Source organism: Lagenorhynchus albirostris, chromosome 3, assembly GCF_949774975.1.
Source record: "Lagenorhynchus albirostris chromosome 3, mLagAlb1.1, whole genome shotgun sequence".
NCBI lineage: Eukaryota > Metazoa > Chordata > Mammalia > Artiodactyla > Delphinidae > Lagenorhynchus > Lagenorhynchus albirostris.
This window is the reverse complement of record NC_083097.1, coordinates 119358938-119381881: the sequence shown is the minus strand read 5'-3', so window position 1 is coordinate 119381881 and position 22944 is coordinate 119358938. Positions and strand designations below refer to the sequence as shown.

Below are 22944 nucleotides of genomic sequence, written 5' to 3'. Positions count from 1 at the left end.
TAAAACTCTTAGAGGAAAACACAGGGAAAACACTCTTTGACATAAATCACAGCAATATCTTTTTGGATCCACCTCCTAGAGAAATGGAAATAAAACCAAAAATAAATAAATGGGACCTAATGAAACTTAAAAGCTTTTGCACAGCAAAGGAAACCATAAACAAGGCAAAAAGACAACCCTGAGAATGGAAGAAAATATTTGCAAACAAAGCAACTGACAAAGGATTAATCTCCAAAATTTACAAGCAGCTCATGCAAGCTCAATATCAAAAAAAATCACACAACCCAATCCAAAAATGGGCAGAAGACCTAAATAGACATTTCTCCAAAGAAGACACTCAGATGGCCAAGAGGCACATGAAAAGATGCTCAACATCACTATCAGAGAAATGCAAATCAAAACTACAATGACATATCATCTCACACTGGTCAGAGTGGTCATCATCAAAAAATCTACAAACAATAAATGCTGGAGAAGGTGTGGAGAAAAGGGAACCCTCTTGCACTGTTGGTGGGAATGTAAATTGATACTGCCACTATGGAGAACAGTATGGAGGTTCCTTAAAAAACTAACAACAGAACTACCATATGACTCAGTAATCCTACTACTGGGCCTTTACCCTGAGAAAACCATAATTCAAAAAGACACATGTACCCCAATATTCACTGCAGCACTATTTACAATAGCCAGGACATGGAAGCAACCTAAATGTGCATCAACAGATGAATGGATAAAGAAGATGTGGTACATACATACAATGTAATATTATTCAGCCATCAAAAGCAATGAAATTGGGTCATTTGTGGATGGACCTAGAGTCTGTCATACAAAGTGAAGTAAGTCAGAAAGAGAAAAGCAAATATCATATATTAATGCATATATGTGGAATCTAGAACAATGGTACAGATGAACCTATTTGCAGGGCAGGAATAGAAACACAGACATAGAGAATGGACGTGTGGACACAGGGGGGAAGGGGAGGGTGGGATGAATTGGGAGATTAGGTTTGACATAAATATACTACCATGTGTAAAAGAGATAGCTAGTGGGAACCTGCTGTATAGTGCAGGGAGCTCAGCTCGATGCTCTGTGATGACCTACATGGGTGGGATTGCGGGGGAGGCTGGGAGGGACGTCCAAGAAGGAGGGGATATATGTATACATATAGCTGATTCACTTCGCTTGTACAGCAGAAACTAACACAACATTGTAAAGCAATTATACTCCAATAAGAAAAGGGGGGGGGGATATGTTCACATGTTTAAAAAAAAAAAAAAAAAGAAACGCTGAGCAGTTGCAGCCACCAATAAGAAAGGAAAGCCTGTCCAGTGGGAACTACATGCAAACCTTCCAGTGATGGGGAGTGAGGCATTCTTGGAGATCATCTGCGAAAACGGCAGCCCACAATTCCTCCCACGCCTGTGCATGCACACTCCTCCTCCCATCCAGAGGTGGGGTCTACTTCCTGCCCCTTCAATCTGGCTGGAGTTGTGACTTGCTTTGACCAACAGAATGTAGCTGAAGTGACACTTTGTCTATTCTAGGCCTAGGATTTCAGAGATCTTGCAGCTTCTGTGTTTGCCCTCTTGAGTTTGGCCTAGACTACTAAATGATGAGAGATCTCATGGAGAGAGAGGGCATGTGGAGGAGGGCCAAGGTGTCCTAGCCAACAGCTAGTACCAAGGGCCCAGACATGTGGAGTAAGGTCATCTTGGATCCACCAGTTGCAGTAAAACCACTGCAGCTTGGAACACACATGAGCCCTGCCCAGATTTCTGGTCCACAGATGTGTGAGCAAAACAAGTCATTGCTGTTTTACGTCACTAGGTTTGTAGATGATCTGTTATGAAGCAACAGATAACTGAAACAGACAACTGAAACAGACATCTTACAGTTCTCTCTCTCTCTCTCTCTCTCTCTCTCTCTCTGAGTGGCTCCAAAGGCTACATGCCTGGGTTTCTATACCCTCCATCTGTGCTGTCTTCTACTTATTCCTGGGTCCCTCCCAATTTTATTCCAAGGCACAAAGTACACATCTCATGTAAAATGTTCTTAACAACACGAGAGAGAGTATTATACCACTAACTGTGGGAGACATACAGTTAAGACCTGTATTAGGGCTTGTTCAAGAAAGGGGGCATTTGCTATCAAACGCTTGTTGGGGGACAGGATGAAATGATGCTGTTGGAAAGCATTTCTTCAAGTGAGGTTTCAGGATTTCGTCCAACTTCCGACAAGAAAGTTAGAGAAGTAGTCACTTACGACATTTGTGTGTGCATTTATATCTCTAGAAAATTACAGCCAAGCCTAAGGGAACGCTCATTAAATACTGTTAACTAAGATCTTCATATTGTGGATTTTAAAGGAAGATAACAATATTCACCTGAGGACAAAAACATGCTCTGTTGACGGATAATGTTAAATTCCCTTGGCAGGAAATTCCTCCAAAGCACTGTCTCCAGAAAGCCAGGGGCTCTCAGGGCGTGGCCATGTATGCTTTGGGTTCCTGTGAGGTGAACATCACAGGTTTCCAAAGGAGGCTAAGGCAGCATCTGCTAACTTTATACCAGATCAGGCCTGAAACGACATTTGAAAAGGAGTCAAACTGCCTTATTCTAAGTTGTTTTCACCAGAAAGGCAAACCTGATGAATATTAACGACTTTCTTCCCAGAATCATGTACGTACACAGGTCTTGCATGTAACATTGGCCCATCATGGATCCCAGGTTAAAAACCTCTATCGTGGTGGTACACTAGCTCCCTCAGGACTGGAGACATACACTCTGCTGCAGCCTTCATCCTAGGAATGTTTCCACTGACACTCCTGCACTGGCTTCCACAGGAACATAAATCTCGCTGTGAATCATCTCACTCTCTCGCAGAGACTAATGAAGAAGAACATATAATGAAGCACTGTAATACTCTTTTAATATGTACCTCACCAGATACACAGCATAGAGGAACATAATTTATAATCCACCAAATCAGATGAGTATTTTCACCAGTTCCTGCCCATATACTTGCAGGCCTGGCCATGCATTTCATATTTCATTTCTATTTCTATATTTTGTGCTCAAGGCGGGATGGCTGCTTGTTTACACAAGTTTTAATATTGTTATTAGCAGTATCCGGTCTTTTTTCTATAACACTACTTTTGAATGTTTTCTGGCTTTAAAGGCCCAAGGACACCAAAAAACTGTTAAGGTTCAAAAATCATTAGATGTTGCCTGCTGTAAGCTCGTATATGCCCCTTAGGGACATGAAACATAATCAAACTCCTTAGAAATCTGTCTCAACATTTAATATTATTTTGTTTAACAAAAGATTAAGTTTAAAAATTATCATTTTGAGAAAGGGGCATATGTGACACTCAGAGATGGACTTATGCTCTATTTTCAGAGAATTCTGTTGAGACAGATTACAGTTATTGACTGTATTACAGTTATTGACACTTACTCCTGGCTGGATTCTTGGCTAAGTCTTTTATGTAAATCACCTTATCTAATCCTCACAACACAACAGAATAAGGGAGGTGGCTCACTGGCTAGCTGGTCATCAAACTTGCTTCCCTTTGCTCTGCACAGTTGGGTGCTTTCCCAGCCTCCCTTGCAGTTGGATGGGGTCACATGACTGAGTTCTGCCAATGGAACGGCGGTGAAAATAAGGAAAGCATCTTCTAGGCTTGGCCCATATAATCTTACTCAATCCTCCTTGCTCTCTCATTTCCCCCACCAACTGGTCGATTGTAGAGATCTGCAGAGCAGAAGGCAGAGCTACAAGATGGAAGGAACCTGGGTTGCTGAATCACGGTGCAGTACCCCACCCTCAGAATACCCACAGTAAACTGGTATGTGAGCAAGAGATAAACTTCTATTGTCCTGAGTCACTGATATTTTGGGGTTATTTGTCACAGCAGTTACACTGTACTGAAAGTACTTTTATGAGCACAGAGAGGCTGAGTAATCTGCTCATGGTCACATAGCTATTAAGAGGTAACAGATTTAAATCCGAGTGTTTTGTTTTTAGAAAACATGTTATTAACTGCTATTTGATTATATTCCCTTTTTCCAAGTTAATTTTCATCATACGTAACATAATCTTCTTTTATACCTGATTTACTATATTTGTGGGAAGTGGTTGGACAGAGTCCAAAGTTTGAGAGAAAGAGAAGATAATTTCTTCAAATAAATTATCTGATTTCATATCTCTTTATTAACCATGTCAGAAAAAGGCTATGTTGTTTACACAATTTTGCAGGAGATCTCTGTTACTCTGTGAAAGTTTATATTCAGAGATTCTTTAGTAATTACTAATGCTCTATAACAAATTATCCCCCAAACTTAGTGGTTTAAAGCATTTAGTATTTCTACCACTTTCTGCGAGTCAGGAGAAGGCTAGCTCAGTGGTCTCTTATGCGGTTGCACTCAAGGTGTCGGTTGGGGCTATATCATCTGAAGGCATGACCATTCACTTCCAGAGTGGCTGACTCACACATGGCTGGCAACTTGGTCTGGTTGTTGGTAGGCAGCCTCACTTTCTCTCCACTGGGCTGTGTGACCACCATCACAGCATGGTGGCTTGCTTGCCCCGGAGTGAACAAGTCCAGAAACCAAGGCAAATGCGACAAGGTCTTAGGACTGCTCAGCAAAGTCACAGACCATTATTTTTGCAATTTCCTATTGATCAATTCCTACTGATCACATTGGGATCAGTGCTGATCGCTTATTCACAGTTGGAAGAGGATACACAAGGGAGCGACTACTAGGAGACAGGGGTTACCAGGAGCCACTTTGGAGCTTAGCTACCACAGGAGCCCACCCATTCATCCAACACATACACTGAGCACATACTGAGGAACTGGGGACAAAGCGCAGAAGAAAACAGACTAAAGTCCCTGCTTTCATGATACACACATTCTACAAGAGGCCAGAAAGGCAATAGGTGTAATCAATAAGTAAATTATATAGTATGCCAGAAAGTGGTAAGGAGAGAGACGGCATGATCAAGGGGAGGGGGAATGCCGGGGTTGAGACTGTTCGCAATTTAAAATAGAGAGATGTTGGTGGGCCTCACTTAGGCTTGAAGGAGGTGAAGAAGTATGCCAGGAGGAAGAGCGTTCCACGCACTGCAAATGGTAACTGCAAAGGCCTTGAGGTGGGAATGTGTGCCGTGGGCAAGGACCAGCAAGGCAGTCGAGGTGGCCGTAGGAGGGAACTCAGGGAGAGGGCTGTAGGAGGTGAGACGAGGCAAGTAACAGAGGGGAGAGCAGAGACCCTGTAGGACATTCAAGGCTCCTGGGAGAGCTCTGACTTTCACTCTGTGAAATGCGAAGCCACTGGACGGTTCTTAGCAGACAACTGATACTATTTGATCTAACACTAAAAAAACCTCATTCTGGTGGCTGACATCGGAATAGACAGGCCAAGGGTGGGAACAGGGAAACAAAAATTAGGAGGCTCCTGTAAAAATCCAGACGAGAGCTGATGATGGCTTATTTTGGAGTGTCATCAGTGCAGGTGGTTAGCGGTCAGATGCTAGATTTATTTGGCAGGTGACCTAGTGCGATCCATTCACCTTTCTAGGTAAAGGTTTTATTTAGGAGGAACAGCATTTTTATTATATCCCAGCACCTTGGGCTGTCAAATGGTGCCCTGCAGTTTCTGAGAAGCTTCAGAGAGATGTGCTACCAGGAACTGAGGTGGGACAGATGGGTGGAGTTTCATGTCCCTCTACCCCAGTTTTTAAGGGCAGCTGTGTTGACATACTTCATTATGTGGGGTGAGGGCAACCTTCTTAAGACAGACCAGAAACTCCAATGCCCTAAAGGAAAAGACAGACACGCCCCCCCCCACAGTATGAAACAATACACCATTTATAAAACTATAAGGAAACTATAGCTTAGGAAAAATATTTGAAACACATGAAAATAGTTTACTATTCTAATGTTTTAAAAAAACTCAAAAATTCATAAGAAGACAACCAAGTGAAAAAAAAAACAAATGGGTAAAGGGCATTTTCAAAATGAGCCTCCTAGTAGTACCTCCTTCACTGCATTGTTATGAGGTTAAAAGGACAGCATATGTAAAGTGCTTAGCACACAGTTCCTGTTACAAAAGAAATGCCCAATATGTTGTCCGCCACTACCGTCACCACAACCGCCACCGTTGCCACTGCTGCAATCCCAAGATGACTATCACCGCCACCATACCACCACCAGCAACTTAGTCATCATCACTACAGTGTAAAAGCCACCACTGATGTGAACCTCAGTCAACCCTGTAGGCCAGTTTCAACTCAGCTCCCCCCCAAGTAAATTCTCCACTTGTGGTGACCAATGATATATTACCTTTTCATGATTTTCTATTAGGATCTCAATGACAATGTTCTGAAACTTGATATCCATGATGGCTGCTACCGTTTCTTCCTGAGGACGCAGCAGGGTGGGTCCGAACACCACGCCAAGGTTTGCCACCGTCATCAAATTCTGCTTGTGGTTGTTAGCAACGCTGGTAGGAAGGAAAAGAAATGGCACAAATGAGAGAAATAGTGTATGAGTGGACAGCTGACCTCCTGTACCCTTCCCATCTTCAGACGCCTCATCTGGTAGGAGCCAGATCTGGGGACATGTTCGGATGCCTCTGGAGTCCAAAGAGAGACTTTTCTACTCCTATTTTCGTCTACCAAAGGTTCAGAAATCTCCAGTGTTTGGGCTCTTTTGTTATTTCAGGATACGACACTCCTTACAATTCCCATTTTGCCTAAAACAACCAACCAACCAACCAACCAACCAACCAACCAACCAAAGCAGCTTGCCTTCCAAAATGTGAACCTTTGCACATCTGAATCCCTATTCTGCAAATCCAGGTAACTGCTAATCCCTCTTAGTTACAACTTTTAAACTTGGCTGCTGCTTAAACCGCTGTGATCATTAGCATTTTCTCTAGTGCAAATATTAAAAACTCCTGATGGCTTTAATACATTTGCAAATATAGGCCCAAAATAGACCTAATTTTTTTAAATGGGTAGATCTCGGTCAGGAAATTCAGCACTTTAGGCTCAAAGTATTAAAGCCCCATCATATTAGACACGTGGCTTACATTAAGCCAAACATTTCTGCATAAACAGAAATAAAAATGCACTACTGTACATCCATGTATATGGCTGTGTTTATATTGTCACTTACTCTCAAAGTCCAAGGAACACACAGGGTCAGGAGTATTGGGGCTGAGTAAACTGCTAAACACATATGCATATTTCTGGATAAACAACTACTCAAAACATATATCTGAACTCCACACCCAGGGCACCATGACCTAGCCATAAAATTTCATTGTTCATTTGCTGGCCCCATGTACACAAATATACCAATTATCTATTGACAACAAATAAGTTAAAAGTTAAGGCCATTCAGTATTGTTAAGAAAATATTAGGGGCTTCCACCTAATATTTCCACCTGTTAGAAGAAGGAAACTATTCATTACTAGAAACTAGAGAGAAATTGGGCAGAGATGCCAGTTTGCACAGACATACCTCCCTAGCCCTTGGTGCTATTTATACTGAGTATTTGTTTTTCACACAATTCTATAAATGTTTGCACTGTTTCTCTTGGATACTTCTATTTTGTAGGAGGAAAAAGAGGTTCTACTGCTTTAACTGCTGGTTTTGAAACTGAGCCTTTACTGAACACTACATTAACCAATTTTATCAGCAGATGTGTATTTTTCTTTCATTTTCTAGGGCTAAACGTCTAATTTCATAAAAAGCTCCTCCTCTGAAAGGGATGGTTAAGTCTGTGAAACGTGAACTGTGGAACAGCCCAGTCAGGAAGGGAACTTGCTTTCTGATTGCTAAACAATACCTGCAGCAAGGAGATGTTTCCACTGATGCCTTGGACTGTTTCTGGTCCAAGTAATAATATTTTACAAACATTTTCTGAGTTCTAGCTGAATCTCCTGATGTTACTTATAGTTTTCCATTCTACCCAAAACTGTATCAGGTTTCTAGTCTGAAAGCGTTAAAGCAAGGGGAAAGGCTGGCAAAGGGGAAAGGCTTTGGTTCTGGGCCTCAGTCAATCAGTAAGTCTGCATATTTACAAGCTGCTTGTAACACCACTACTTTCAACATCAGTTCCTTTCTGCAGGAAGTGAGTTCCATGCCTTTATACTTCCCCTCCCAAATAAGCCAAGTCAGTAGACTTACCCTCTTGTCACAAAAGTCCCTGTGTAAATGAACCAACAAGCTATTTATGTATGAAAGCACTTTTAAATTGTAGACCAATATAAAAATATAGGGTTTGGACGATGATCACTTTCACCATCACGCTTCTCAACACAATCTGACTAAAGCAACAGCCTCTTAACGAGGCTCTCTGACTAGACTCTCTGGGTTTGGCGGCACCCTGCCTGCCACCACCAGCTACCGTCTACAACTTAGCTCCACTCAAGGCAGTCCTCTGTTGAAAACTACAATGGCCTCACACCTCACTGGGTCACTGAGAGAGAACACAGTGACACAGTGTATGTGCAAGTGTTCAGCGACGCTTGCACAGCTGGAACGTTCTGATAATGGTGACCATAAACCACTGGTGGGCTCCACTGTTTTTAATGTCAAACTCCTATGACGTAGCACAGCTTTTCCAACTCACCTCTAAGCCCTCTGTCACCTCCCAGCTCTGGGTCCCTGAGCAAGGGACTCAGTGTTTAAGCTTTGGGTTCCTCATCTTTTAAAAAAGGGGATGAGGGCTTCCCTGGTGGCGCAGTGGTTAAGAATCCGCCTGCCAATGCAGGGGACACGGGTTTGAGCCCTGGTGCGGGAAGATCCCACATGCCGTGGAGCAACTAAGCCCGTGTGCCACAACTACTGAAGCCCGCGCGCCTAGAGCCTGTGCTCCGCAAGGAGAGAAGCCACTGCAATGAGGAGCCTGTGCACCGTAACCAAGAGCAGCCCCCGCTCGCCACAACTAGAGGAAGCCCGCGCGCAGCAAAGAAGACCCAACGGAGACAAAAATAAATAAATAAAATAAATTAAAAAAATAAAATAAAATAAAAAAGGGGGTGAGGTGAATAATACATCTACTTCGTGAGGTTGTTGTATCAGTTAAATGTGTTACCGTGTGGGAAATGCAGTGATGATTATTATAATCATTCACTACCCATCCTCTTTCCACTTTCACATCTACCTGCCTTTGTCAATCTTTTCCCTAGAACGTTCTCCTACCCTTCTTTCTTTGCTTGGCAAACTGTTGGTCTTCAAGGCACGGCGCCAATGGCTCCCTTCCCTTCTGAAGTCTCTGTCTAGTCTCTCCCCAGTCCTCCACCCCTCAATGAAGGCAGGAGTGTTGGCCCCTGGATTTATTACATGTTATTAAGGTCTCGACTACTGCCTTAGGGTAGAGACCGTGCTTATTTTAGTTGGTAGCACCAGTGCTGAGAGCAGTGCCCGGCCCAGGAGAAACACAACAAATGTTCAATGAGGTGTTAAAAGACGACACGCGTTTCTGAGTAGACATTAAACAATAATTCTCAACCCAACTACTTACTCAGAAAACCTCAAATTATTATTGATGATTTTTGGGGAATGTATCTCAACTCTCCCAACCTCCCTTTTCAAAGTCTGGAACTGTGTTCCATTTCTTAGATTTAATTAATGAGCAATAATTACTCCGATTTACTGGCTCAAATGACCAAAGGCATTTGGAAAAAACCTATGGTAATTGTGGATAAGCATCTCTGAATATAAATACGCTTGAGGCTACCCAATGTAACTCATTTCCTTTTTAATGATCCATTTTATTTTAGAACTTAAAAAAACACATTGATCTAAGTCTTATGAAACTTTTGGGGAAAAAGGCTATACCTTTCATGACGAGCTACCATTATCTTTCGGCACACTGAGGTAACAAATTGATCTATCACTTGGTTGTTACTGCTCACAACTTGGTACAGCTATGTTCATTACTCCAGAGTGAATTATTAATGGCTGGAGATTGCTATGTAACCCAGAGAGAAAGGCACAGACCTCAGTCTCTGCTGGCACCAGCCATCCATTATAACTTGATGCATTTACCCATGTGTGGGAGGAGGGCTGGCAGAGCACTGGGAAGCCTGGTCTAGCCAAGGCCACGGGGCTCATTCATTAGTGAGGTCTATAAAACACAGAGAACTTGCTTTCGGGGTTGGTAACTGAGCTGCCTGAGCTCTTCCCCACACAGCCCAGAATGTCATGTTGAGTCTTGACTTAAAATCCACACACAAGAGTCTCTTATGCATTATTGCATATTCCACTGAGGGAGTCTTTGACAGGCTTTCCCTAGGTCCACGTGGACTCTTCTGTGGAGAATTCTAAGACAACTGCCAATTCTACAGGCTTCCTCTGCAGGCGGCAGAGAAACAGTTTCCACATGCGATTTTAAGGGAAAGCCCGGTTCCTTTTGTGACTGTTAAGAGTTTGCCACACCAGCTGAGAAGCAGGGCATCTCCTGAGGGGCATGCCTTCAGGGCAGTTGGTGGGGGATCGGCACCCCATGTTCCCTGTGGTTCCCTAATGAATTACGGTTAATGAGGAAAGAGCATGTTCCAAGGAAAATGGCCATTGCCACCTTTGCTTCAAGGGAAAGTGGATGGGGACTCTGGATTGGTCTGATACCCTCTGAGAGGCAGAAGGAGGTAAATTACTTCCAGATGAAGATGGTGGTGGGGGAGCACTATGAGGGGAGGAGAGTGGAGGCAACTCTTCTGGGGCCTGTAATGCAGAGATGCCCATGCTGTTCTGGGGATCACATCTGTCTTCCTAGCATTTAAATGAGAGTCAGAGCTCTGGAAGTGCTGAGCGGTACTTTATAACCACAGACTGGTCCTGATGTACCAACAATACCTAAGCCTGCTGCTAGGTCTGCAAATAGGTTTCATCTTGAGGCCTGCAGTGCTATGTCGAGGAGTGTTAAAGTTGCATCCTGGCTCCACTGGACACAGTGTGGTGACAGATTAGCACTATCTGCGATGAACCAGATGGGTGGAGGTTACAGCACAGCAACACTTTTATCTGCCATCCTTTATTTGTTTCAGCTTCCAGTGTTAAGTAATGACAACTTAGACTTGCAAGGTGTTTTAGAGTTTACAGGAGCTCTGCAACACTTTTTAATGTTGTTTGAACTTCATATAAGTCTAGAACAGTAGCTCTCAAACTTTCTGACAATAACCCATGGTAGGAAAATTTTTTCCCATATAACACTTCACTAGTACATACATACATATATACACACATAGAGAGAGGTACACACACATACGTACTTGCATATCAGAAACACGAGTTACTAGAAGCACAAGTTTCAGAAACAGTAAGTGTGATAAATTCTGCTATTTTCTATTCTATTCTGGTCATCTTTCTGCTACTAAATCCATTTTACAATCCATTAATGTCTCATGACTTAAAATTTGAAAAATGCCATTCTATAGGTATGGAGTACAAATATTATTTCCAATTTATAAATATGGGGGAAAAAAAGCTAAAGGAGACAGGATAGCACAGGGAGTGGAGTCATACAGACATTCCCAGCTGGATGACAGGAGGCAGGTCACTTGGCTTCTCTAAACCCCTGTCTTCACCTATAAAACACAAGCAACAGTACCTACCTCATAAAGTTTAAGGATGATTAATAAGACTAGGTGAGTCAATCTCTTGGCCTGAAATAATGGCTTACTAAATGACAGCTAGTATTGTTCATGGTGGTGGTCAAGGTAGTGGTGATGACAGTGGTGAAAGGAGAATCAAGTGCCAATTTAAGTCACACTGTAAATTGGTGGTGTCACCTGGTGTCCTGCTTCTGCCTGGCGCAAGGAACCCTGTCTCTTCCACCTGTATTTCAAGGGCTATTTTTCTCTTCTGGTTATCCTTTTTTTTTTTTCATTTCTTCTTTTTTAAAAATTATGAAATACTTCAAATCCACAGAAAAATTCAAAATATATTATTACTTATTTTCTATCATTACCCTATAAGCACCTCACATGACAGGCTGAGAGCCTCATAGGAAGCTACAGCAAACCCACCACACTCACTTCGCCTTCAAGGGCACCAACTTGCCCTTGGCCTGCCTGGCAAGTCCTCCCCTAACCGCCCACCTGCCTGCAAAGCCCAGTTCTAGACACCTCCCTGACGGGAGGCCACACAGAGCTCTAAGTGATTATGTTCACAGTCAATGCCGTGGGACATTTCTACCCTGACTGCTTCCCTTCTCATGAGTGCCTCAGCACTGGGGGCTGGATCCAGATCTTGGAGTGCATCCCCTGCAGCACACAGGCAGGCACTGGGTAGGCCCCAGGTTACCAATTCGGAAAGTAGTTGAGTGTGTGGGCACCTAAGCTGCAGTAAATATCACTTATCTCTCTACTACCCTCTCAGGGACAGAGAAGCTCCGAGCTCTGGGGCCAAGAAGGATTAGCTGGAAAGGAAGCTGCTGGAACTTATACTTTTTTTGTGGCTACCCAAGGCAAGTTTAGTTTCAAGGGTTGTCAGTGAGGCTCCTTCCACCAACTTCAACTTCATCCTTAGTATAGAGTGGGGAAAGGGTGGGGGGAATCCTCACCACCACTGGCTGAGAGTTTTTTACTGAGTCAGACTGTGTGTGTGTGTTGCCTGGATACCACCTGAACTCGGGGAGACAGGACCAGTCTGGATGGTGCTGAGGAGGCTTCTGCCAAGGAAATCCATCAGAGCCATAAGTACAGCTTTGCTGGGCTGTCCTGATGGCTGGCACCAGAATGAGCGTTTAAAATAAATTTTTCCGTGCACTTACTGGGGTCATGCTCACCAACCATATTTAATATCTTTCTGGGAATGGTTACCCAGTGAGAAGCCAGATTGGAAGCTTTGAATAACTGAATGCTGCTTATGATGGATACTTTTACCCAGTATAATCTTCAAGACAGCTCCTTGAGACAAGTAGGTGAGACTATCACTGCCATTTAACAGAGGAGAAAACTGAAGCACTGAGAAGATAAGTAATTTGCCTGAGGTCACACAGCTAATGAAGGGCAGAGCCAGGAGAGGAACTCGGGGTGGCTGCAGAGCCCATCATCTTCACCTTAGCACCCTGCTGCTCCTACACAACTACGGGTCAGTTCAGCTGGGCTGAAAGAGGCATTTTGTTTCCTCAGAAAATCCAACCACAAATGAATACACGGAGCAGTTCCACGCTTGGGCACGTGGGAGAAAAAGTAGTGGTTATAATAGAGGGAAAAAAAGCTGCTCCCTCATTCGCCACCCAAATCACTAAACTGGAAGAAGGAAAGAAAAAGCAAGAGAGAGGAAGAAAGAGCAGGTATGCCTATGAGAGTGATACTGGGCTAAACATCATTTCTACTCCCTTCCTGAAGTGGCTTCATGCTTGACAAAAACATGAAAATGACGAAATAGCCCTCAAATATGACAGCATTCCATTTGCAGTCGGCTGGCAGAGTCAGAGAGCTGCAATAATGAAAGAGTAAACACTTTAAGACTGAGAGAGAAGGATGAATTAAAAGGAAGAAAGGAGGACGGGCCAAATGGATGATTTCGAGAGCCCCCTCAAAAAGACAATTATGGCCGCATGTGCAGCCCGGCAGGCTGCTCCGCTTTCATCCAAGGGTCTCAAAGCTCTGTGAATAACTACCAATGTCTTCTCTGTTTCTGGTGAAATGTGTAAAACTATATTTCAGACGGAAAAACTTCACTGCTAAGATGTTAAGTATTGACAAGTATCATATACATCGACTTTAACGCCCGCTTACAGAAGCCCACTTGGTACTGAAAATCCTTCAGAGAAAAGGAAAAAGGATTTGGGTAAATGCAGCAAAGCCAAGGTACCTCTTGGCATATAGCTTGCAGTCTAAAGTGGAGACTGTTCTAAAATCTGAGCGTGCAACCAGCTCTATTTCCCCTCTGGTCTCCGCCAATCCAATACCACTACCTGTTTGAAACCCACCAAAGGCTTCTGACTGTTTTTAATTACAGGTTAAAAACCCTCGGCCTGCAAGATCCCACATGATCTAGACCCTTCTCCACCATGCCCCCCTTGGCTAAAACTGGGCTAAAACTCTCGTTAGGCCTGGGTGCCTTCCTTCCTAATACTGATGCTCCCTGACGGGGAAGCCCTGCAGCCCCTCTTGATCTGGCTCTCTCCTAACTTATCACTCTCACTTCCCAAAGAGGTCTTTCTGGATGCCCCATACCAGGTCAGATACCTCATTACAAAACTAATTCCTCAATTCTCCTTCCTAGCACTTGGTGAATTATGTCATTATTCACGGAATTGTCATTGTCTGTCTCCTCCACTTACTAGAAGTTCCAAGAAAACTGGGATGGCATTATCCTCCCTTACTGTCCCATCGCCAGGGCCTAGCACAGAGTTTGCCCTTATCAGGTGTTGGTGAAAAAAGAGAACACGCGCATGCTTTGGGAGGCCATCTTCCTCTGAGGCTCTCAAGGCTCAGCCGCACTGAATGCCTGGTTTAAACTTCCACATAATCTACTGGTGTCTCAGCACCTTTGCTAAGTGGGACAGTGGTCAGGGGAGTGGCTAGAGCAGCTCACCCTGACATCGACAGCGTGGAATAAACCAGGCAGCTCTCATTGGCCACAGTGCTAATCTGGAAGGTACGAAGGCCATAAAATACTCATAGGGTATAATTATCATTATCACATGAGTGATCTAATAAGCATTATAAATTACAGCATAAGCTTACCATATTATACCAGTCTCTTTCCAATATACTTAAACCTTCTAGCATAGTGTCTCCTGCATCTCACTCTTCCCTTTCTTATCCCTTTCTGAAATCCCTTTATTTCCTGCCTGCCTTAGATTATTAACATCGTCATCAACAACAGCAGCAACTGATACTGACCGAGCGAGCACCTCCTGTGAGACGAGCATTAAGCACTGCAGTGATTACCCCATTTGATCTTGACAATAACCCTATGAGGTTAAGTTCCAATCCTATCCCACAGGAAGAAGCTAAGGCTCAGAAAACCCAGAAATTTGTCCCAGGTCACATACTGAACAAGTAGTAGGGCTGGAATTTGATGCCACGCAGTCTGCAGTCCAGAGCTACTTACTGCTCCTAGATGCTCTCTGATACAATGCAGTGCGTGTGTGTGTGTGTGTGTGTGTGTGTGTGTGTGTGTGTGTGTGTGTGTGTGTGTGTGTGTGTGTGTGTGTGTGTAAACATGTGTGAGATATAATATATACAGTATACCATCTGCCATTTTTATCTCACTTGCCTCTCTTCTCTTCTACATAGCCTAGCCTTAAAGAGAACATGGGTATAAGGAGAACCGGATTATTTTTAAAAGGATGATTTGAAAGCAAACAAGGATATTAGGTTCATCTCTGCCCATCAACAGTGTAAAACCCCTAAGCTTTTCTACTGGGAGAAAACTAATCTGGGTCACGGGAATTACTGGCCTCCTCCGGAATAGGCCAGGTTTCATTAACAATAAGAATTATACTTTTGCTGCTAAGCTGCTTAATTTTTCTAAATTAGTCACAGCTGTTTAGAGACTAACAACAGGCCAACCTGAATTCTATTTGCCCTACGTGGTCTCAGCTACTTGGTATTTGAATAGTTTTGTGCACATGGAAGGCACATCCCTTCAGTCTAGGGGTTACTGGATGGACTTCCCCACTCTGGTCCTGGCTGGTTCAGGCTCTGGCCTGTAGCTGTATTCTTGGACCCAGTCCACAGGCCCAGATGGGGAAGCACAGCACTGGTCCAGGGAACCCTGCTTCCTGGAAAATTACTTAACTATTTCAAATTACATAACAATCCATTATAAAGTCCAGTGTCATTGTCATTTCCAAAGCATTTTACAGTTTTTAAAGTCCTTTCACATGATCATTGATTGACTGATTTTGAGGCTTATGTTCTCCAGTCTATAGAGAGATGCTGGAGCACAGAGGAGGCATAATAGTTGCACCGGTGCATGCCAACCTGATGTCACGGAGCACTGCAAATATATCAGTTCCTGCTGGTGGTGACACTTCCTTCAATGGCTCAGCCTCTCACCTTTAGGCGAGCACTGTCCAAAAAGGCAGGCCATGGAGGAATTGCCTTAGGACTTTCTACTGCCTATTATGTGCCAGGGACTTCTTTAAGTGCTGGGGATACAGCCATGAGCAAAACAGTCACCCCCCACTCCCAAATACCCTGCTTTAAAAGCTTACGTTCTTTTGGGATTGGACAGACAATAAGCAAATAAAATCTAGGGTGGAAACGGAGCACTTGGGGACTGTCTGCAGTTCTAGGCACAGTGGTGAGGGAAGGGATCACTGAGAGGGAGGTATGTACTAGCGACCTGAAGGAGGGAAGGAAGCAAGCCACGTGGATCTCTGGGAAGAGCGCTCCAGGGGAGCAAAGAGCAGATGCAGATGCCTCAGGGAGCAACCTGTGGGGCACGTTGGCAGCACCAGTGAAAGCCAGCGTACCTGCCGCAGAGCCATCAAAGGGGAAGGTATCAGGACCAGTCAGGTCACAGACTCAGAGGCGGGAAATCCTTGCAGGCCACTGTAGGAGCTTCCCTCTCCACTCAACGAGATGAAAAGCCATGAGAAAATTCTGATCAGAGAGATAACATAATTCGCTATGCCTCTCTGCAGACTCAGAAAGGTCTCACCTACTAAGACTTAAATGCCCCAATTCCATGGGCACAAGAGATGTAAGAACTTCACAAACTAGCACAAGGCCCCGTGAGAGAATTCAAGACACGCGAAACCCAGAATATGCTACTTTTCATATTTATTTAAGTAACTGAAATGTGTAAGGCACCGTGCCTTTGCATCTATGTCTGTGTTAACGTGGTAGGTCTCTGAAGTCGTTCCACATTTTTCTCTTTGTCATTGTGCTAAGTCTTCCCCTGACTTCCCCACTGGGAGGTTGTAAAAGAACAGAATGTTTAGCCAATGAACTGGAGGCCTAGAGTCTAAGTAACAGCCTCTAGGTGCTAGTTACCTGCTACCTAGCTAATAGTCACCCACAAAGAACACCAATATTAAATATGTTATGTAAACATTTATAAAGCCCATCGAACTGAACCATCTTAACAACCTTTAATTAACTACAAGAACAGATCCATATTACTACACCCATTTTACAGATGAAAGGTCAGGGACAAAAGGAACTACATCAAAGGTTAAGGGATTGGCCCCTTACCATGTGACTTAGCTCCAGTAAGAATAATGGCTCTAAGACTGAGCAGTCAGGGGTTCTCACTTTCCATGAAATGCTAACCTCGTTGCTGCTTCTACGAAATGACGATAATCCTTTCAGGAGGTAGAATCAAGATTCCAAATCCACTGATGGGATTATGGGAAATGTTACTGAGGGAGAAATTGACAGACAGAGAGAGAGAGAGAGAGAGAGAGAGAGAGACAGAGACAGAGAGAGAGACAGAGAGAGAGAGAAACACACATCTATACATGCAAGCACGGACACACACACATACGCCCTGGGTAATCTATCCCCTTTCGTGAAGATTTTTCAAATAAGGGAAATAACCCATCTGATTGGCATAGTTTTGAAAAGGAGTGTACCTTCACCTCAAAAAGGAAACAGACAGAAAATTACATTCCTTGCCATGAGTCTGAAACAAATCAAGAGGCTTAGGTTGAAAAAGCTGGCTTTATATAGCAAGGGCCAATGTACCAAAATGACTGTAATTTATAAATCTATATGTACTATCAACGAACTTCTGAATTACATGTGGATAGGCAATTAATAGAGAAAACAATTATTTCAAGGTGTCCTGAAAAGTTCATGGCAGTTCATGTACAAGAGTTGACACTCCTTCGAAAAGTTCCGGAGGTCAATTAGTACTAACCATGAAAGACGAAACCCCAGATCTCTAACATCCATGAAGAATTATGTGGGTAGAACATCAACATTTTTATATATGTTTACATGTCTGATGCTAAAGAATAGAATTCTTAAAAAAAAAACAACCCCAACAATATACATTTCACAACCCACAAAAATTAGAATAAAAATATGAGTGAATGACATCTTACTACGTCTCCCCATTCCTGAAGTTCTATACAACATCTCCTAGCTCCTTGCTGCACCTGAATTGTTATCGCCCAAAATTTTAATGTAGTCCAAGCCTAAGTGAAACAGCAGCTCACCTTATTTATCTGTACATATAAAATAATTGTGTTTATATATAGTGGTACATGTTAGAATAAGAGTGAAGAAACAAACCCTTCTGTTACATTTATTGCCTTAATTACAAAAATAGATTCATCAGGGAATTATGCCAGGAGACTTCTTTTTTCAATGCATGCCAGGCAAAACCTGATTTATCCTCCTCATAGGCAGAACAAAACTGGAAACTCACTGAATTCTGCTACTTTGGGAGCAAATTATAAAACAAAGTACAGTGTCGACAAACAGGAATTACAGATCCAATGTGTGAAAACCAACATATCATTAGGCAGAGAACAGCATATAATGTCTAGAAACAGAGACACAAATGATTCAAACAGTGCAGTTGAGATCTGGGCCCCGATCTCCCGTCATTCAGGCTCTTGGTGAGTATCATCTGCAAAGCTCAAACCCAATACTTTTCAATGGGGAAGTCAAGGTGTTTAATGACAAACTTCCGGAATGCTTCCAATTGTGCAGGCATCAAACCCCGATACCTTAGCTCTTGTCATCTTGCTCTGCTGGGATCTTCGGAAAGGTGGGTGAAGAATGCCAAGCTGCTGGCAGTGGAGACGGGGGAGAGAATGCAGCACAGGCTGAAGAAATACTTTGAGGACCCAGTGGTGCACAAAGCCCAGGAGAAATGCCATTAAGGGGTGACTTTAGCAGACCAAACTGGGTATGTGGCAACCCGCAGAGATGAAATAACTTAATGAACAACAGGTTCTCAGGTAACTCCAAACCCCTCACTGTGGCCCATGTGATTTGACCCTGCCTATCTCTCCAACCTCTTGTCACGCTGTTCTGCCCTCACTCCAAAGGTTCAACTTCCTTGGCCTTCTGCAGGCCCCTACACATACCACGTCTGCTCGTACCCAACTATGACTGAACACCCATGAGATCCCACAGCCCCTTCTAGGCATTGCAGCAGGGAACCAGATAGGCAAGATCCCTGCTTTCCATATGTTTGCATTGTATTCCAATTGGGAAGACAGTATACAAATACATCAGTAAGAATATCTGACTGTGAAAGTGGCCAGAAGAAATGAACAGGAGCATGTGATAAAAAGCAGTGAGGAGCGCTATTATTTAACATTGTTTTGGAAGTTTTAGCCACAGCAATCAGAGAAGAAGAAATAAAGGGAATCCAAAACGGAAAAGAAGTAAAGTTGTCACTGTTTGAAGATGACATGATACTATAAACAGAGAATCCTAAAGATGCTACCAGAAAAATACTAGAGCTAATCAATGAATTTGGTAAAGTAGCAGGATACAAAATTAATGCACAGAAATCTCTTGCATTCCCATACACTAATGATGAAAAATCTGAAAGTGAAATTAAGAAAACACTCCCATTTACCACTGCAACAAAAAGAATAAAATATCTAGGAATAAACCTACCTAAGGAGACAAAAGACCTGTATGCAGAAAACTATAAGACACTGATGAAAGAAATTAAAGATGATACAAACAGATGGAGAGATATACCATGATCTTGGATTGGAAGAATCAACATTGTGAAAATGACTCTACTACCCAAAGCAATCTACAGATTCAGTGCAATCCCTATCAATCTACCAATGGCATTTTTCACAGAACTGGAATAAAAAATTTCATAATTTGTATGGAAACACAAAAGACCCCGAATAGCCAAAGCAATCTTGAGAAAGACAAACGGAGCTGGAGGAATCAGGCTCCCAGACCTCAGACTATACTACAAAGCTACAGTAATCAAGACAGTATGGTACTGGCACAAAAACAGAAATATAGATCAATGGAACAAGACAGAAAGCCCAGAGATAAACCCAAGCACATATGGTCACCTTATTTTTGATAAAGGAGGCAGGAATATACAATGGAGAAAAGACAGCCTCTTCAATAAGTGGTGCTGGGAAAACTGGACAGCTACATATAAAAGAATGAAATTAGAACACTCTCTAACACCATACACAAAAATAAACTCAAAGTGGATTATAAAGACATAAATGTAAGGCCAGACGCTATCAAACTCTTAGAGGAAAACATAGGCAGAATACTCTATGACATAAATCACAGCAAGATCCTTTTTGACCCACCTCCTAGAGAAATGGAAATAAAAACAAAAATAAACACATGGGACCTAATGAACTTAAAAGCTTTTGCAAAGGAAACCATAAAGAAGATGAAAAAGACAACCCTCAGAATGGGAGAAAATATTTGCAAATGAAGCAAATGACAAAGGATTAATCTCCAAAATTTACAAACAGCTCATGCAAGCTCAATATCAAAAAAACAAACAACCCAATCCAAAAATGGGCAGTAGACCTAAATAGACATTTCTCCAAAGAAGATATACAGATTGCCAACAAACACATGAAAGAATGCTGAACATCATTTATCATTAGAGAAATGCAAATCAAAACTACAATGAGGGCTTCCCTGGTGGTGGAGTGGTTGAGAGTCCGCCTGCTGATGCAGGGGACACGGGTTCGTGCCCCGGTCCGGGAAGATCCCACATGCCGCAGAGCGGCTGGGCCCGTGAGCCATGGCCGCTGAGCCTGCGCGTCTCGAGCCTGTGCTCTGCAATGGGAGAGGCCACAACAGTGAGAGGCCCGTGTACCGCAAAAAAAAAAAAAAAACAACTACAATGAGATATCATCTCAAACCGGTCAGAATGGCCATCATCAAAAAATCTACAAACAATAAATGCCGGAGAGGATGTGGAGAAAAGGGAACCCTCTTGCACTCCTGGTGGGAATGTAAATTGATACAGCCACTATGGAGAACAGTATGGAGGTTCCTTAAAAAACTAAAACTATAACTACCCTACGACCCAGCAATCCCACTACTGGGCATATACCCTGAGAAAACCATAATTCAATAAGAGTCATATACCACAATGTTCATTGCAGCTCTACTTACAATAGCCAGGACATGGAAGCAACCTAAGTGCCCATCGACAGATGAATGGATAAAGAAGATGTGGCACATATATACAATGGAATATTACTCAGCCATAAAAAGAAATGAAACTGAGTTATTTGTAGTGAGGTGGATGGACCTAGAGTCTGTCATACAGAGCGAGGTAAATCAGAAACAGAAAAGCAAATACTGTATGCTAACACATATATATGGAATCTAAAAAAAATGGTCATGAAGAACCGAGGGGCAGGACAGAAATAAATCACAGATCTACTAGAGAATGGACTTGAGGACACGGGGAGGGGGAAGGGTAAGCTGGGAAAAAGTGAGAGAGTGGCATGGACTCTGTGTATAGTGTATATATACACTACCAAATGTAAAATAGATAGCTAGTGGGAAGCAGCCGCATAGCACAGGGAGATCAGCGTGGTGCTTTGTGACCACCTAGAGGGGTGGGATAGGCAGGGTGGGAGGGAGGGAGACGCAAGAGGGAAGAGATATGGGGATATATGTATAGTTGATTCACTTTGTTATAAAGCAGAAACTAACACACCATTGTAAAGCAATTATACCCCAATACAGATGTTAAAAAAATAAATAAATAAAATAAAAGTTAAAAAAAAAAAGCAGTGAGGAGAACCAACTTAGGCAGGCTGGGGAAGGCCTCTAAGGGGGAGATGTGTGAGCTGAGCCCATTCATCAGAGTACAGTCTGGAAGCCTACAGATGAGGAGAATACAAAGTGCACGTGCAAACACACAGGCAAGTAAGAAGTCCTATCTTCAACCACAAACATCAGAGCCTGCCTGAGACCTCTTTAAAAGTTACATGCTAGAGGAGTTTGCTTCCTTTTCCACAGGAATTCCAAAGTCTGTGTCAACAGCTCTTTAGCACAAGCAGAAGCCCTGGGATCCTTGCCACCCCTTTGGTTTCCCACAGAATGATGAGAACCTCCCGCGGCCTTCAGCGGCTCACCCCACCCCATCCACCTCTGTGGCCCCAACCCAGTTCGGAAGCGGCTCTTCCTGAAAACGCGTCACTAGTAGACCTACTGCTCAGTCTTGCAAACAGAAGGCCACCTTCCAGGAATATACGTGAAGGAGAGAACCACATTGCAATCTTGGTGATAGACGCCAGCATGTGGCTGGGCTATGTGAAAAGCTAAATAATCATTAAACAAGAGTGGGAAACAAACAAAAGAGGAACCCTTTAGAAAGATGAAATGTGTCTGGCAAATTTGAGGGGAGAAAGTAGCAGGGTTCGGGGAGCCCTGCTACTCTATGGAAGGTAGGATTCAGAGTGTTCACTATATAAATGTCAAAAAAATCACTTGAACAAGTCTTCTCTATGAATTGGCATTGGTATTGGTGCTTAAAAAAACAAACAGCAAATGGCTTCAAGAAACGAGTGCATCAGTTCTAGACTTGACTGTCTCACGAAGCCTCAGTGCAGCTGAAAGTCTTTTAGACTCCTGACCCATTGAAGGCAGGATGCCTGCAGGTGCACCTTGGGCATCAAACGACAGAGCACATGGCCATGAGTCAGGGGTGTGAACCACAATCTCAGCTCAGCACAGGCAATATCTTTGGATATGCAGATCTCTGCGACTCCCACAAGGACCACGGCCTTGTGAGGCTCTGACACCTGGCTACACACATACACACACACACACCCCTACTTGGATGCACACTCCCTTAAACATATACACCCCCATGTATGACTCCCCCACTCTCAGTACAGACACAGAGTGTGTTATTTACGAAATAAAATGCTTCTATCTCCCTTAAGACAGAATCAGTAAATGTCATTAGATGTCAGTTTGGTCTTTAAGGTGTAGTGGCCATTTAAAAATAGCTCTCCTTTATTCTTTCTCTTG

The 22944-nt window shown here is 43.2% G+C and overlaps 1 protein-coding gene across 13 annotated transcripts in view; it reads right to left on the bottom strand.

Annotated features, from left to right (window-relative positions):
* ARHGAP26 (Rho GTPase activating protein 26) overlaps nucleotides 1-22944 on the bottom strand; it is a 543304-nt gene that overhangs the window by 162121 nt on the left and 358239 nt on the right. For all 13 annotated transcript variants that reach the window (XR_009539612.1, XR_009539613.1, XM_060143876.1 and 10 more), the window contains exon 18: nucleotides 6347-6506. Coding sequence is in view for 11 of the 13 variants with exons in the window: in XM_060143876.1 (XP_059999859.1) it covers nucleotides 6347-6506 (160 nt within the window). In the remaining 2 variants the exon portion in view is untranslated. The remainder of the gene's footprint in view (nucleotides 1-6346; nucleotides 6507-22944) is intronic.